At 33.5% G+C, this 19,141-nt stretch overlaps 1 protein-coding gene across 3 annotated transcripts in view; it reads left to right on the top strand.

Annotated features, from left to right (window-relative positions):
- Positions 1-19,141, top strand: part of LOC145249553 (katanin-interacting protein-like) — a 648,058-nt gene that overhangs the window by 4,739 nt on the left and 624,178 nt on the right. For all 3 annotated transcript variants that reach the window (XM_080111227.1, XM_080111229.1, XM_080111228.1), the window contains exon 2: positions 16,837-16,901. In XM_080111227.1, the coding sequence (XP_079967353.1) occupies positions 16,837-16,901 (65 nt within the window). The remainder of the gene's footprint in view (positions 1-16,836; positions 16,902-19,141) is intronic.

Raw genomic sequence — 19,141 nt, forward strand, 5'->3', positions numbered from 1 at the left:
TACTACAATACTATCTCATTGATGACTGTACACACAATAACCCTTATCCCTGAGTGGCCTTTGGGCCTTGATAAGTGGTGACCCCCATATAAAAAAAAAAAAAAATCTTAGGCCCAACTCTCTTCCTGATTTAGATTAATGATCTTCCAAATCACATTCTTAGATCATTCGTAGACATTTATGCAGATGACACTACTATATATGGCAACATTTTAAAGATCAGCAATAACCAAGATCTTCTTGATTCTCTCTTTTCTGCCCTTGAGCATGTTGGTGCAATGGGAAAAAAGGTGACTGGTTAATTTTAATGCATTTAAAACCAAGCCTCTCTCTTTCATCATCAACGCTCTGACCTCCATCTGACCCCGATTGAAATGAATGGCTCTCGTCTTGTGGAAGCACCATTTTTTGACAAGCCTGATCTGAAATGGAACACATGCATCAAATCCGTTGCCAAGATCGTTGGAAAAAATCATTGCATCATTCTTCAGCTCCAGAAGGTATCTCACTCCCAATGCATTCTTCTACCTGCATAAGAGCCTAATATGCCCTAAAATGAAGTATTGTTGCTACATCTGGGCGAGAGCTGCTCAGAGCACCCTTTCCTGCGTCAACATGGTACAAAACTGACTTTGAAATCTGCCTTTTTCTTACAGAAGAGATGTTGCGAGCTCTCTGCTCTATCATTATTTTCATGGCCGGTGCTTAACTGAACTTTACTCTATGGTTTCCCCTTGTAAGTGGTTTGCGGCAAACACTTAACTAGCTATATACATTAACAGCAATTTCTCTTACCCTGTGTCTGTACCTAAATCTGAATGAAAATTCCATGAGCAGAGTTTTTTTCCTAGAACTGCTCATCTGTGAAACACAGTACTATGGAGCTGCAAAATTCCTTAACGTTAGAATGATTTGAATTACTGTTTCTTTAACAGATTAATAAATTTATTGTTATTCATCAGCATACTGTTCTATTCTTGAGTGTGATTTTCATGTTTCGGTCGATATAACCTCCGACCTTCTTCAGATGTATCTTGTCGAACTCGGGAATGTTTCTGTCGAACTCGGGAATGTTTCTGTCGAACTCGGGAATTTGGACGGAACCCTTTATTTACTTCACGAAATTCCATCCAAATTCCCAAGTTCGACAAGATACACCTGAAGAAGGTCGGAGGTTATATCGACCGAAACGTTGCAAAAAATCACACTCAAAATGAGAATAGTAGTCCGATTAATCCAAATAATACAAATAACCAATCCTCATCTCAAAAATTCAGAAACGTAAGATTAATAAATGTTATTTCATCGCAGTACAGCGATCTTGAGTCTTTTGTCGAATGTCCTTATTTTTTCCAAAATTATTCACACTTTTTAATTTATGTGGATGTGGATTTGACTCGGTAGAATCGTTCTGTAAATCGATCTCATTAAATTTATCTTTAACGGCCCCAATGATACTCTACTACTTTCGACTTATAGATATCCTTGTACCTGCAACCTTGATCTCTAAAAACGACGGATTACGATTATGAATTGGTGAACATTGACTCACACGGCAATATCCTACAAGAGTTTTCATTTTGTTGTTTCACCTGTACAATGAAACCTGCTATAACTGAATGCTGCTGCTGTTATTATTATTATTATTAAGCGTTTGTTTATGTAAAAATAAAATGTGATGAATTTTTTTTTTTACATAGGCATCACCACTTATCAAGGCCCAGAGGCCTCTCGAGGTTAAGGGTTAAAGAGTGGACAGTAGTCAATTGGACAATATAGTAATCGTTAGTAATGGAAATTTGGTAAATTTGTTAACTTAAGTAAAACGGCTCATCAAGAACTTGTTTATGTTGGACTTGAAAATAACCATATTGTAGTCAGCTGGAAAGCAAGCAAACGGAAGACAGTTCCACAGGCGTGCAATTCTAAGAAAGAAGTTTTGTTCATGGAATCTGCATTTAGGTTTAGGCACAGATAAAGAGTGGGGGGGGGAATTATTGATAGTGTTTTCAGCTAGACGAGTGTTTTTTGTTTCGTAGATTAACAATCTCAACCAAATCACACCTTCACCAAATAAGAGCCCACTTTGTAGGCGATTACGCATGCCTGAACAGTGAACACCCTGAAGAACATGTAGAAAACAATTATTTTAGAATTTAGAATGCGAGGATCAGTTTTGTTTCTAAATTCAACATAAAATGATCCCCCCTTCCTCATTCACGGGCCATTATAACTTTGATGCTGTTGTAGAGAAAGTTATGGATGTAAAGGAAATGACTGTGTTTCACTCAAAGACTAGTCCCCCTCCCTGTTTGACTAAGAGAGTAGCCCCCACCCCTTTTAAAAAATTGATAGAATTGATAAAAAGGTTATCTGCCATGAAACGCTGAATATCCTGAAAATAGAAAGGTGGGTATTTTATATTAAATTTATATGCAAAATTGATCCCCCATGCTAAATTCTAAATTATATTTTTTTCTTTGCAACAAGTTTTTCAGTATGTTCACACATTTTAATAGCGTAAAAAGTTTAATTTCATATTTTTGTGTGTGATAGTAAGGGGATGATTTAACTAAGCACATTAATCTACAATAATACTTAATCAGTTGTTTGGGAGTAATATCGAAACCTATTTCACTCTAAATAATATAACATTAAGAATTAATATAAAAGACTTTCTTTATAACTGTGTTTCAAGGTAGGTAACTTGTGTACAGATAAATTTGTTATTACCTCCCTTGAATAAGCTATCTTTTAAAACCATGTAAAAGGGAAATATTGACCCGCCTTATTCAAATGGAGCATTAGGTTAGGTTGATCTACCCCCTTCCTACCCGTTTTACAAATATTAAATTAATCTTAGCACAGATAGTTTCATGTTGTTATAATAAATCCTAATATTAAGAACTATAATTCTTACTGACACCATTTCTTGAAGAAAGGGCATCAAAGATGCAACATTTGGTCAAGAATGTCAATATTTAAACCTGAAAAAACAAAAGTTATTTCATTAAAATAATGAAACGAAATACTTAGAATTAATAATTGAAAAATATGACTTTATCTCCTCTTTTTTGCGAAAATCTACTGAAGTCTCAAATATGCTGCTTTTTAACCCGTTAATAAATCTGTAACAGCGGTAATATCTATCTATATATATATATATATATAAGAGACACTGTATCTTTGTGAGTTGGTTCCATATGCAGTCCCAAACGGTTGGTATTTTTTTAAACCAGAGTCGCCATTTATAAAGGCCATAAAGCCATTTGAGGATAAGGATTAATGAGTTTCAGAAAGACAACACTGTGATGATTTGTAACAGCGGTTTAAACCAAGCAGAATTTAATATTAAAGAGGACGGCTCAACAAAGAATTTGTTGACATTAGATTTGAAAACGACTATGTTGTAGTCAGTTGGAAAGCAACCTTGCGGTATTGTGCGCCACTTATTATGATACCAAGCAAAAGGTAGGCATGTTTCGATTTTTAGGAAGAAAAGGTAGTATTAAAGATGGGGAGGGAGTGTCGGCGCTTTAAACTGAGTTATCCTCCCGTGGCATGTTCAAAAAATTTAAACATGTCTACCTTCAGCACACTGTCATAAAAATGTGTTTTTCTGCTGCAAGAAAAAAAAAAATGTACTCAATCAAATTAAGTGAAATTTTTTTTCGGAGATCTTCAGTCCAAAACGGATACGTACAATATAATTTTTTTTTTTTTGACGTTTTCATTTTTTAATGTCTTGATTAAACTGTACAAGTATCCAAATAACCCCCCCCCCACACACACACACATACACAAACAAAAACGAAACATATACACATACATGGAAGTAAAATAGATAATGCAAGCATATGCACTTACGTACGTGCACATACAGTAACATCCACGCATTCACCAGGCATAAAATAGAAAATTGAATGAGACAGTATTGTTACTTTGAAGCGGTCTACGGTTTATTGCTGGTCGATTGGTCAGTCGAATTGGTTCTCAGTTTGTATTTTATGTTTATTTTATTTTTCATTTTATGCAGAAATGGAGATGATTGGGTTTTGATCGTGTTTTTACGGTCATAGTATTCAAATTCGTTTAGGTGGATCAGAGGAAAATAACAGCAGGCTTTTGGTTGAATTTGAAAGCCTCCTTTAATGTTAGAAATAGTCATTGGTAATCAGTCTCACAGGCTGGATTCAGCTCGCGGGCTGTAGATTGCCGACATTTGATTTAGAATGCCAGTAATAAATTAAGGGAGACGATTCGGCTATCAGTCCAAGGGAGACTACTCAGATAATTCTGTAGTAACAGGCGGTTCCTTGGCTTTTTGGCTAGAAATAAAGTGTAGTATCTGTTTTGATGCTTCATTCAGTCTATTCTGTTATCGATCAGTGAAGCAGAAGACCTTCTCGACTGAGGCAATTTTTTATTTATTTTTTTTTTTTTTCAATCCAGAATGCCCTTTTCGGGGAGCTAGATCTTCTTCCACATTAAAAACTGTTTTGTATTAGTAGTTGTTTGGGTTGGAGTAAGTAATTTTTTTAATAAACTGTAGTGAAGTACATTATTATATCACCAATAACATGGCACAACAATAACAAATGAAAATTGGCAAGTCAGAAACAAAGTTTGATTTGTCAGCTTAAATGTTATTTGGGCTTAACTTGGAAAACCTGGCAAAATACCTTCAAATATTAGATTTATATTTTATTAAAGCTTATCGGTATGTTTTATTAGGTAAAATTCCATTTACTTGGAATTGTCCGGTTGGAGCTATACTAGATTTCAAAGTAGTTCTACTAAAATAGCCATATTTTTCAAACCAAAGCACTTCAAGTCTTCAAATTGCTACTGTTTTGTTCGGAAATGAATATACTTTCAAATGAATTAATAAATATGAATGTACATTATATATTTTAAGAGTTTTAAGCAAATAAAGTGATAAAAATGTGAACGTCATAAAATGGCGTTTTCGGTAAGGTTTTGTAATAACCCTCCCTGATTTCTAAAGGCCCATACCGTGATTGTATAAAGAATTTCGTCATGAAATTTTGGAAACAATCAGAAAAGGTGTTAATCTTAATGCTGTCAAGTGTCCGAAATATTTTTGACTATTTCTTTTTTTTTTTTTGTGTTAAAATTAAAACTTTAATATGACGAGTATCGAACATTTTGAAGAAAAATTTCTTCAGACACCCACTAGTAACTAAATCAATCTTTTTACTATCTTTATCAATTAAAAGTATTATTGTATGTTGAGTAAGACTGCGGTAATTGATAATAATTTAAAAGGACCTACCTCCAAAAAATCGTTTCTAATTCTCGAATTTGGACAAATGAAGTTAATATTAGTAGCAGCAGCTTTAACATTAGCACAGTGTAAACAACATGCGTTCTTTAATTTTTATTCAAGAACAAATTAAGAAAAACATGAAAATATGAACATAAATGTAGTAACTTATTTTGCTTTTGATAAAATTTATTTGTTATATATTTGTTTTTTTGACAACTTTTTCGAATCTAGGTGTATAGTAATACAAACCCTCAAAATCTATATCAATATTCTTGAAATTTTAAAAGCAGTTAGAAAATACATCAAACTACAGTTAAGAAGCTTTCTATTTCGTTATTTTTTTTCTACTTATCAAGCGAAAGGTATTTTTACGACCTGCTCCAGCGTAGTATAAACGACCTATGGAATAAACACCTTCAACCTCGAAAATAGATATCAACAAATTAATGGAATTTTCTTCAAAATTTCGTAATTAAATTAAAACTAAATATAACATTTGCTGACTTATTTATCTGTCGAATACACACACACAAACACAATATATATATATATATATATATATATATATAGAGAGAGAGAGAGAGAGAGAGAGCTATAAAATATATATGGCGATTAAGCTACACTGAATATTCCGTGTTTCATCCACTCTAGGACTCTTCAGGCTTATGCGCATAAGCCTGAAGAGTTCTAGAGTGAATGAAATGCGGAATATTCAGTGTAGCTTAATCGCCATATATATTTTCTAACTTACTAACTAGCTCTACCTACGTATTGAGCACTTTTGAAGTAAATACTTAAAGTTTACGCATAAATTTATACTTTCGTATATTAATTTTATGTGAGTAAATGAAGTAGTTATGTATGTATATATATATATATATATATATATATATATATATATATATATATATATATATACTTTCTGTAAGATATTTATTTGAAATTAAAACGGCATTTTGCAGTTAAGACAACAAAACAAAAATGAAGTAACGGTTCATATTCCAATCCATAGAGGTACGAAAAAGTTGTCAAAAACAAATGTTATCAAAGGCAAGATAAATTACTTTTCTACCTAACTGGATACTTTTTATTTATTTTTTTTTTTTTTAATGTAAAATGTTTATTTGGTTCGAAAAACAAGTAGTGTTGAGCGAGCGCTACCGAAGAACAAGAAAAGTGTCCCCAATATCTCTTTACATTTTTGAAGTCTCAAAGATTTCAAAATAAGAAATGAAACAAAATAGTGAATGAAATCCACCCAATAAATGTTACCGTGACATTTATTGGGTGGATTTCATTGATCATTTTGCTTCATTTCTTATTTTGAAGTGATTATCAAGACTTGAAAAATGTAAATAGAAATTGCGGCCATATTTTCTTTTCGGGTAGCGCTGAATATTACCTACTTTTCAAACTGAATAAATATTTTACATGAAATAAAAACAGTAAAAACTTATTCAGTTTGGTAGAAAAGTAACTTATCTTGCTTAATGCTTAGCATTATATTTATTTGTTTTATATATATATATATATATATATATATATATATATATATATTTTTTTTTTTGGACATAAGTTTACATATTTAATAGTAATGTGATATTCAAAATTTAATCCATAACATTTTCAAAAGCCAATAATTATGAACCACTAACAGTAAATATGAGTAAACGCTCTCTTTGAAAAAAAGCTCTCATAACTTCACCTCTAATCAAAATTATGTGTGGCAGGTCTCCTCCTAAAACACTCTTTAACCCTAACAATAACACTAAGTTCGAGTGGCAAGCCCCCCCCCAACAAAATACCTCTGTAAGCCACATACAAGCGTCTAAAACAAACAAACAAAAAATAGATCCTTCCTTGAAGAAAAATGCACATGATTTATCTTCCATAAAAATTAACTGTCCTAAAATGCTAGAATGGCCTGGAAATGATGAATTATTTTACATTACATTTGTGTGAAACTAACCGCCCCCCTCTAATATTGTTTTTGTTGTTTTTGTTTCTGTCAAGTCTTCAGTATGTTCGCACATAATTTTCCTGAGCCCTACAATTAATTCAAACCCTCCCCATATTCTCATTGCATAGAAACCCTCTTAAAACCACACATAATTGTCTTTAAAAAAAAAACAAAAAGCATACAGGGTTTATCTCCCATTGAAAAAAAACCCAGTTAACTGCCCTAAAACGCTAGAGTGACCTGTAATGGGGAATTAAATTTTAAAATAATTTGTTTATCTTTCATTAAAGTTTTTCATGGCATTTCGTACATAATTGCCTAAAAAGGTAGAATCATATTTTGGAGGGGTGGTCAGAAGGGGTTGGGTGGGGTAAAACAGAGTGTGTTAATCTATAATAAGGTATTTATTTGCTTCCCCACCAAAGCAAATTAGACACAAGGCCGTTTTTAATGTGGGGTAAAAACCAGCTTCCCTAAAAGTAGGTAAAAAGCGGGCACTCTGGTTACCAAAAATAATAATTGTCCCAGTATAGAGGGTTTCCCCTCCATTGACTGGTACAAACTATCTTAAGTGCAACATCTGCAGAACAGATGGTGTTTATTTGCTCCCCCACCGAGCAAATTAGGCACAAGGCCGATTTTTAATGTGAGGAGTGAAGGGAAGGGGAAGGGAAAAAGGGGACCAGCTCCCGAGAGGTGGGAAATGGGAGCTGGTTAATGGTCAGGCATGTGGGGTTGCCCCCACATCTGGTCTTTGCTAGTCATAGCTAGTCATAGCTTGCAGCATCTGCCGGAACAGATGGTATTTATTTGCTCCCCCACTGAGCAAATTAGGCACAAGGCCGTTTTTAATGTGAGGTTAAAACCAGCTCCCCTAAAAGTAGGCAAAAAGGGGGCACTCTGGTTACCAAAAATAATAATTGTCCCAGTATAGAGGGCCTCCCCTCCATTGACCGGCACAAATCATCCCAAGTGCAGCATCTGCTGGAACAGATACTACACTTTGATCCCGGCCCAAAGGCCGAAAGAAATATTGCAATATATTCATTTTTAAATGGTCCTATGTTTAGATTAAAGCTTTTTGTACATAAAGCACATTACAATTCAACTTTGAGTTCTCCAACTTCTTTTCTCTTTATGGATACATGGCATTTTTAAGGAATTGCAGCATATTTATGCACATTTACTGCAGATTAGTTGGAAACCATGCACTTTTGGAGATTTTCAGTTCCATATTCTGATTCCTTGTACAAAAATACATTTATATGGTAAATTTCATTACTTAATCTTATGTTTTAACAAAGATATGACATTTTTACTGAAAAAGTAGTGTAAAAAATGTGACGAAACACATATGGTCTTAAAGAGGGGAAAATATCCAAACGTGTAAGGCACAAAAATAGTCATAACTTCCTTAATTTTAATCAGATTAAAAATTTTTTAAAAGATTCTTTCTTAGCTCATCAAGCTCTTTCTATGTATACCAATATTGAAATATTTTAAGCTATTTCAATTTTTTCATGTGTATTGCTATTACAAGTATATAAAAATAAAAGCAAGCGACTCACAAGAAAGAACACTAACTCTGATACACTGTGTGTAAATCAGTTGTGGTCGGAGTGTGTTTGATACTGTCAGCATAGAAAAAGGACCTTCCCTCCCAAACGTTGTCTGATAGAGGTCTGGCGAGTCATCTTTTTTGGTCAGTCTATCAGCTAATTTCCGCTTTTGCTAAAACTCTGCCTGTTTCTTTGCGTCTACAACTGTCCACAAGCTATTGCCAACTGCCACAAAAATATTCCCAAGCTTCAAAATCAACTGATGCAAACAATTCAGACTCCGTTATATATATATGTATCAGCTTCCGATTGCATCTCTTTTCTTTTGTGAATCACTTTCTCTCATTGTGCTGGGTTATGACTCTTTGTATTTCCGAGCATTTTTCCTTCCCTTTGTGAATCATTTCCTTCAATTGTCCTGTCAGGTGATTATTTAAAAACTAGCAGGGAGACCCGACGTTTCCCAGGATTGAATGAGGATCAACGAATGTCCGATATCATAATTTTATTGCCATTGAAATTAGTGTAAAATGCCCTTTCTTTTCAATCAAATCGATTGGTTGCCTGCTCTTGTCAGGGACCCAGTGCAGTGCACTGGGAGGAAACCACACCTGCTTTCCCACAGTGACTTTAAATGTTTGCTCTTTTTACTTCCAACAACCATTCCTTTCCTGATAAATCACCTCCTAACACTTACCTCAGGACCCTAGTTCAGTTGGGGGGGGGGGTGAACGACGTGCATAGTATCATAGGAGGGCTTAGTGAAAAATAATTCAAAATATAGTAATACTAGCAGGAAGACCCGATGTTGTCCGGGATTGAATAAGAATCAACAACGTTCCACCCTCCCATACTTTTATTGTCATCAAAATCTCACACTTTTTAATCGAATCGCTTGATTGCCTGCTCCAGTTAGAGACCCCCCCCCTCCCCACCAGTGTACCAGGAGGAACCTATTTGCCTTTTCACAGTCCACAACACATTGGAAAATAATTCAAATATAGTCCTATATAGAATTAAAAAATTCCTTCTAATTTTCTTCTTATTTTTTATTTCTATAAATATTTCGTTACAAATAAATAACAAAACTAATTCAAGATAAATTTATCAAAGTTACATACAGGCGAGAAACATACACACAGACGTGCAAGGTCTTATATATTGTTTCATTTTTATTTTTGGAATCCTTTGAGATGAGGCTTTATAATTGGTATATTCATTTTTTGCTGACTGTTATCGTCTTCATAGTTGTTGTTGTTGTTTCACCATGTTTCGGCCAACTCATCCTTTGGCCTTCTTCAGGTGGTTAACCACGATGGGATTGGAATGCTGAGTCTTGTAACTGTATCTCCAGTAATTACTGCCTTCCATAGTTATTGTCTCACTACGTTTCGGCCAACTCATCCTCTGGCCTTCTTCAGGTGGTTAACCACGATGGGATTGGAATGCTGAGTCTTGTAACTGTATCTCCAGTAATTACTGCCTTCCATAGTTATTGTCTCACTACGTTTCGGCCAACTCATCCTCTGGCCTTCTTCAGGTGGTTAACCACGATGGGATTGGAATGCTGAGTCTTGTAACTGTATCTCCAGTAATTACTGCCTTCCATAGTTATTGTCTCACTACGTTTCGGCCAACTCATCCTCTGGCCTTCTTCAGGTGGTTAACCACGATGGGATTGGAATGCTGAGTCTTGTAACTGTATCTCCAGTAATTACTGCCTTCCATAGTTATTGTCTCACTACGTTTCGGCCAACTCATCCTCTGGCCTTCTTCAGGTGGTTAACCACGATGGGATTGGAATGCTGAGTCTTGTAACTGTATCTCCAGTAATTACTGCCTTCCATAGTTATTGTCTCACCACGTTTTGTCTCGCTGTAGCACAGCCCCCAAAGGGTGATTAAGATTAGATTTTATAACCTTATAAACCCAAGTTTGTGTTCTTATATCTGGTTTTCCATTATTAGGTCCGTACTGAATAGTATTATATATTTAATTTTTATCTTTTGGAATCGTTTGAGATTAGTCTTCATAATTGGTGTATTCGTTTTTTTTGTTTTTTTTTGTGGACTGTTATACTTATCTTCATAGTTGTTATTGTTTTACCACATTTCGGCCAACGCATCCTCTGGCCTTCTTCAGGTAATTAACCGTGACAGGATAGGAATGCTGAGTATTATGTTGACGAAAACGTTGTGAAAGAACAGCAACTATGAAGATGAGGATGACAGTCCTCCCAAAAATGAAGACACTAATGAAGATGAGGATGACAGTCCTCCCAAAAATGAATACACTAATGAAGATGAGGATAAAAGTCCTCCCAAAAATGAATACGCTAATGAAGATGAGGATGACAGTCCTCCCAAAAATAAATACACTAATGAAGATGAGGATGACAGTCCTCCCAAAAATGAATACACTAATGAAGATGAGGATAACAGTCCTCCCAAAAAGGAATACACTAATGAAGATGAGGATAACAGTCCTCCCAAAAATGAATAATGAAGATGAGGATGACAGTCCTCCCAAAAAGGAATACACTAATGAAGATGAGGATAACAGTCCTCCCAAAAATGAATACACTAATGCAAAGTCTTTTCTGATAGTTTTATTGATGCAATGATTAATGATGGAATTAAAGTTTGTGTAGAGAAAATTTCTTTGTTTTATTTTTCACAATCCCATAACTTGAGCTTCCTTTATTTTGTCCTCTTGTCCTCACATTCCATGAGCAACGTTTCTGAAAAAGTGGAAAGAATTGCTGTATTCTAGGTCGAACTTTATCCATTTAACAGTTTGGAATTCCCTCTTTACTGACATGTACAAGTTTAAATGTAATGTAAACAGACATCTCGTTCATCTCCGTTCATAATCCATTGCAGACATGATCCCATATAGTAGCCCTTTATGTCCAAGTGGAATATACCTTGTCTGGGGTAAACTAGAATTAAAACCAAAACATTATTTAATCAAATTATGCAACACAATATCTTTTTTTAATACTGATGGTTTATTCATACTGCTATGTTGATCGCTTATCAGAGTTACATGTCAAAGGAGTCGGATGAGAAGGAGTCGATCACTTATTTTAAGAACATGGTTTTAATGACTCATCAGAGCTTCTTAAAAACACATAGTGATTTTTCCAGAATAGCCAATGAAAGAATAAGGGTTGAAAAAAAATAAATAAATAAATAAAACAATGAATAAATGTTACCAAAGGCAAGCTAAGTGATTCTTTTGTCTACCGGGATAAGTTTTTTTTTTTTTTTTGTATTTTAACTTATTCAAGTGTTTTGCTCTTTGTCTTTTTTTTTTTTTTTTTACTTAAAAATCAAGGTAGTATAAAGCCTGTCAAGTTAGAAAAAAAAAAAAAAATGGTCGTCTCATTATAACTAAACGCTTTAAAACAAGTTAAAACACACACAAAAAAAATTTATCCAGATAGCTAGAAGGGTGACTTAAGCTTTTGCTAACATTTATTTGTTGTATATTTATTTTGTCAACTCCTTTTTGTTTTTTTTTTTTGCTTTATTCTGGAAAATTACTCGTCTCTTCAAACTTCCACACAAGACTCATAGAGATAATAACAGAAATTAACATTTGCCTAATGTTCTTTTGCTTTTTATTTGCATGAAAATCATGTTTATTTCCTGTGTTACTTGTTATTACTTGACTTCTTGCGGTATTCAGATGAGGTAGGTTGATCCGGTTCCAATTGTGTTAACCGCATCACGCGTCAATACCTCCCACCCTCGACAATCAGCAGCAGAGTCAGTGGACTAATCTAGCCATTTGCAATACCAGCTATGCTTGCTATTGCATCAAAATTTAATCTCTATTCAATATTTAAAATCAAAAAAGACAAAACTAACTGATGAGAAAAAAGGCAAAACTAATCGATAAAAAAAAAGACAAAACCAATCGATAAGAAAAGGAAGACAAAACTTATGAGGGGCATGCAATAAGTAATGCCTCTGACCCACTTCCAGTTGTCTGATCTAGCTGAAATGTTGCATATGCAATGATTTATATCTCTACTGGTTATGTGGCAAATTACAGCTCTGAACTAATTGTGGTTTCTGTTTTACAGGTGTTTGAACTGAATCAGGTGTGAAATGGAGCCTGTTGAATGTCGAGCTGTGATCCGGTTTTTGTATTTGAAAGGACGCACACCACAGGAGACTTTTGATGAAATGAAAGAAACTTATGGTGATAATGCCCCATCATATGACCTTGTAAAATGCTGGCATCATGAATTCAAACATGGCCGGAAGTCTGTGGACACAGCTCCCAGACCTGGTCCCCCCCCTTCTGCCATTGATGAAGCATCTGTCCGTCAAGTTGAGGCTACCATTTTGGAAGATCAGCGCATTACTATTCGCCAAATAGCCCAAGATGTCAAGATTAGTACAGGGTCTGTGGAAACTATCATTCATGACCATTTGCATATGCATAAAGTGTCTGCCAGATGGATTCCCAGGTTGCTCACACCATTCCAGAAGTGAGAACGTGTCGAGTGCTCAAGGATGTGCCAAGAAGATGAGTGAAAGTTTTTCAAAAGACTGATTACACCGGATGAATGCTGGGTCCATCACTATGATCCAGAGACCAAAGCCTAGTCAATGCAGTGGAAGCACTTGGACTCACCACCTCCAAAGAAGGCAAGGGTGCAGCCCTTCACTGGCAAGGTCATGCTCACAGTCTTTTGGGACCAGGATAGAGTAGTGATGACAGATTTCCTGGCAAAGGGTACCATAATTACAGGAACCTATTATGCTACACTTTTGAGGAAATTAAGGGAAGCTATCAAAATCAAGAGGCAGGGCAAGATCAACAAAGGTACCCTCCTCCTGCAGGACAACGCTCCGGTCCACAACTTGCATGTCGCCAGATCAGAAGCACGGGCATGTGGTTATGAAATCCTACCCCATCCTCCCTACTCTCCTGACCTTGCACCCCCTTACTTTCACCTCTTCTCAGCCATGCAGTTGTTTTTGAAAGGAAAGTGTTTCCCAGATGATGCAGCCTTGATTTCTGAAGTCACGTCGTGGTTGGAGGACCAACCTGGAGTGTTCTACAAAAACGGTCTCCAGAGTTGCATCAAACAATGGGAGAAATGCATAACTCTGGGTGGTTCCTATGTAGAGAAAGACTAATAACTGTGCCAAGTTTCGTTGCTCTGCTGCTATGGGAAGTGGGTCAGGGGCATTATTTATTGCATGCCCCTCGTATTGATTAGAAAAAGAAGACAAAACTAATTGAAAAAACTAATTGATGAGAAAAATAAGACAAATTAATTGATGAGAAAAAAAGAAGACAAATTAATTGATGAGAAAAAGAAGACAAATTAATTGATGAGAAAAAGAAGACAAATTAATTGATGAGAAAAAGAAGACAAATTAATTGATGAGAAAAAAAGAAGACAAATTAATTGATGAGAAAAAGAAGACAAATTAATTAATAAGAAAAAGAAGACAAATTAATTGATGAGAAAAAGAAGACAAATTAATTGATGAGAAAAAAAAGACAAATTAATTGATTAGAAAAAAAGAAGACAAATTAATTGATGAGAAAAAAGAAGACAAATTAATTGATGAGAAAAAGAAGACAAATTAATTGATGAGAAAAAAAGAAGACAAATTAATTGATGAGAAAAAAAGAAGACAAATTAATTGATGAGAAAAAGAAGACAAATTAATTGATGAGAAAAAGAAGACAAATTAATTGATGAGAAAAAAAGAAGACAAATTAATTGATGAGAAAAAGAAGACAAATTAATTGATGAGAAAAAGAAGACAAATTAATTGATGAGAAAAAGAAGACAAATTAATTGATGAGAGAAAAAGAAGACAAATTAATTGATGAGAGAAAAAGAAGACAAATTAATTGATGAGAAAAAAAGAAGACAAATTAATTGATGAGAAAAAGAAGACAAATTAATTGATGAGAGAAAAAGAAGACAAATTAATTGATGAGAAAAAAAGAAGACAAATTAATTGATGAGAAAAAGAAGACAAATTAATTGATGAGAAAAAAAGAAGACAAATTAATTGATGAGAAAAATAGAAGACAAATTAATTGATGAGAAAAAGAAGACAAATTAATGGATGAGAAAAAGAAGACAAATTAATTGATGAGAAAAAGAAGACAAATTAATTGATGAGAGAAAAAGAAGACAAATTAATTGATGAGAAAAAAGAAGACAAATTAATTGATGAGAAAAAGAAGACAAATTAATTGATGAGAAAAAAGAAGACAAATTAATTGATGAGAAAAAAGAAGACAAATTAATTGATGAGAAAAAAGAAGACAAATTAATTGATGAGAAAAAGAAAACAAATTAATTGATGAGAAAAAGAAGACAAATTAATTGATGAGAAAAAAGAAGACAAATTAATTGATGAGAAAAAAAGAAGACAAATTAATTGATGAGAAAAAGAAGACAAATTAATTGATGAGAGAAAAAGAAGACAAATTAATTGATGAGAAAAAAAGAAGACAAATTAATTGATGAGAAAAAGAAGACAAATTAATTGATGAGAAAAAGAAGACAAATTAATTGATGAGAAAAAGAAAACAAATTAATTGATGAGAAAAAGAAGACAAATTAATTGATGAGAGAAAAAGAAGACAAATTAATTGATGAGAAAAAGAAGACAAATTAATTGATGAGAAAAAGAAAACAAATTAATTGATGAGAAAAAGAAGACAAATTAATTGATGAGAAAAAAGAAGACAAATTAATTGATGAGAAAAAAAGAAGACAAATTAATTGATGAGAAAAAGAAGACAAATTAATTGATGAGAAAAAGAAGACAAATTAATTGATGAGAAAAAGAAGACAAATTAATTGATGAGAGAAAAAGAAGACATCCATTTATGAGAAAAAAAAAGAAAAATTAATCAAAGTTATAAAAGAAGACACAGCTAATTGATAAGTAAAAAGGATATAAATCTATTGAATAAACTAATTGATGAGAAAAAGAAGGCAAACTAATTGATAACAAAAAATTAGAAAAACGAAGAGAAAAAAAAAAAACTAATTGAGAAAAAGACAAAATATATTTGTGACCTTTTCTCTAATTTATATCCTATTTACGACTTTATGTGAAACCACCTGCACAAAACATATTTACTAACATTTAAATGAGCAAACATATCCATTAAAATTAACACTCATGTACTCTAATATTGATATCTATATATTTCTCTTAGTCTTTCTGTCCATCTGTTCATTCCACTTTTTCTCTTAAGCTACTGAGTTGATCTGTCTGAAATTTTGTATGGACCTTTAATGTGACAAGGTGTAGTAAACTAAGTATTATGGTATCCGTTCGATGCATAGTTAAGGATTAATAAGATTTAGTATTCAATGAAAAAATGAGTATAAATTTAATCATATTTGACCATCAATTTGGCATAAAGCACTTGACAGGCTATAACTTTTTCCCATTTCTGAATGCACTAAAAGTTCTTAGTTAATTATGGTAGTCCATCCATTTGGGTGATGATGTCTCCTTTATCATTTAAAAAAAAAATTTTTTTATAATTTATTTATTTGACTTTGTGACTCCGTTGATGACTGTGAAGTCCAATGTGTGATCTACACTGCTTTGCACTGATAGAACACAGGAAGACAGGAGTTGGGTTTTGATAGTGAGTGGCCGCCACTCGTCTGTGTTTGCGACACTCCGTCCGCTGCCAAAGTCTTCAAAAGATTGGCGGGGATATTGCAGCGTTTAAGGGTGAGCTTAATTCAGTCTATGTAGCGTTTCTTTGAGTAGCTCTAGTTATTTTGTAATTGTATATATATATATATATATATATATATATATATATATATATATATATATATATATATATATATATATGAGCAAACAGTTAATAAAACATGTTTAAAAACACTTTGAAATGAGTTGAAAACATATTTAATCTGAAAAGGGTTAAAAATATTTTTATTTATTTATATATATATATATATATATATATATATATATATATTTTTTTTTTTTTTGCTGTTGCAGGTGCTCCAAGTCGACATCGGAAAAAATGGAACACTCCTCCTCAGAATTTAGAATTTCCAAAAGAAGTAAGCTGTTTTTTTTTGTTGTTTTTTTAAAAAAATTTTTATAACTTCTTTTCACGTTTTATGCTCAATCATTTTTCTGTTTAAAAATTTTTGAGGCAACCAATTCCATTTTGCAAAGAAAAGGGAATTTCTTTCTGAATTTTTGAGATGTGGATTAATAATTTGTACTATTTCAATTATTTAGATTACTGTTCTCATCTTGAGTGTTTATTCTGTCTCGTGAAGACCAAATGTTCCCTTGTCTAGAGAGTGTGTGAAGTCTTACGATGGAAAGTATAAGCACCTCTCCAAAATCAACTCTGAACTCTGAAGACAGTTTATCATTATATTGACAGGTTTATTGAAGTTGAAGACGGTTAAAAACTGAAAAAAGAAAAAATCAGAACAAATCCAGAATAGTGTAAAGCTTGGGTAGAAGGAAAAGCAGTAAATCTATATATATAAAAGCAAAAATGTATGTATGTGTGTTCGCTTTTTCTGTATGTCAACAAAAGGCTTTTTTCAGAGAAGCGGTCAGTCGCCTAACAACTTTTTAAAACTTTTTATATCACATATAAATCGTAATATCTCACAGTTAACAACGAAGCTCGCCTGTCTATTTAATTTGCTCGATTTTGGGAAGATAAATATTCAACATTTGTCACTCGCCGCATGTGGGTTAGTCTTTTTCCTATAACATCTTGGGAAAATAAAAATTAAAAAAACGTTCCGCAGTAAATGAATACTATCTCGCAGTCAAACTTGACCTCATTAACTCATTAAAACAGGCACCTGCCAAATCCAAGTAATTAAATAAATTCAAACATGTTTCCGTTAGAATCTCGTGGTGGGGCAATGGTTAACGTCGCACGTTTTTTTTTTTCACACTTTAATTTACAACTTTGCCTAAAGGGTTTGGGCTCGATCCTTACCTACCAAAACATTTTTTTTAACCCCCACACCACCAGAGTTTCCACACACACCTCCAAACACCCGGGCAACGCCGGGTACCCTTCGCTAGTCTATAATATAAATCTCACCTGTTTAAATGTATGTATGTATGTTTGTATGTCTGCCTAAAACTTTCGACCGAGGTGCTGGATTTTCACGAGATTGGACAACAAATATAGAAAAATTGGCTAAAAACATTAATTCCTTCACTCTTAACTAGGCACTTTTCTAAAGAGAAGTGGCACTTTTTTCGCCAATATTTTCGAAAGTCATCCTACTTTTTTCGATTGTCTAGCCTTAATTTAAACATTTGTCACGTTTGGTTTGGCGATGGACGCAACAGCAAAGACGTTACAATTTTTTTTCACATTCTTTTCCTGCTTCGCGGTACAGTTTCAAGCCTGCCTGCCTACTAAAAAATTTTTTTTTTTTGTGCTCAATACACACCTCCAAACACCCGGGCAATGCTTAATATAGGGAAAACTTCAATAATAAGGCTAGAGGACAAACATACAAACGTAATAAATAAAGATAGGAAAGAAAAATTCAATAATAAGGCTAGAGGACAAACATACAAACGTAATAAATAAAGATAGGAAAGAAAAATTCAATAATAAGGCTAGAGGACAAACATACAAACGTAATAAATAAAGATAGGAAAGAAAACTTCAATAATAAGGCTAGAGGACAAACATACAAACGTAATAAATAAAGATAGGAAAGAAAAATTCAATAATAAGGCTAGAGGACAAACATACAAACGTAATAAATAAAGATAGGAAAGAAAACTTCAATAATAAGGCTAGAGGACAAACATACAAACATAATAAATAAAGATAGGAAAAAAAAACTCAATAATAAGGCTAGAGGACAAACATACAAACGTAATAAATAAAGATAGGAAAGAAAATTAAAGTTTCCGTAAAAGATGGGAGATTAGGAAACTTACAGCAAAGGTCAGTCAAGGAAAAGTGTTGGGGCAGTCTATTGCTAGTCAATTGCTGTGGTCACAATGTAGAAAAAAGGGAAATAAAAACACCCGTGCCAGTGGTGAAGGGTTACAGGTTGTCCCCTCCAGAAGAAAGGGAAAACAAAGGGGGGTAATAGGCAATAAAAAGAAAGACCATGATTCACAAAAGTGTTATTTGCACAACATTGTATTGTTGTATAACAGTGTTATTTGCACAACATTGTATTCTTGTATAACAGTGTTGTTTGCACAACAGTGTATTCTTGTATAACAGTGTTGTTTGCATAACATTGTATTGTTGTATAACAGTGTTATTTGCACAACATTGTATTCTTGTATA

The sequence above is a fragment of the Euprymna scolopes genome, chromosome 28 (genome assembly GCF_053919585.1).
Source record: "Euprymna scolopes isolate OS-2025 chromosome 28, ASM5391958v1, whole genome shotgun sequence".
NCBI classification, from domain to species: domain Eukaryota; kingdom Metazoa; phylum Mollusca; class Cephalopoda; order Sepiida; family Sepiolidae; genus Euprymna; species Euprymna scolopes.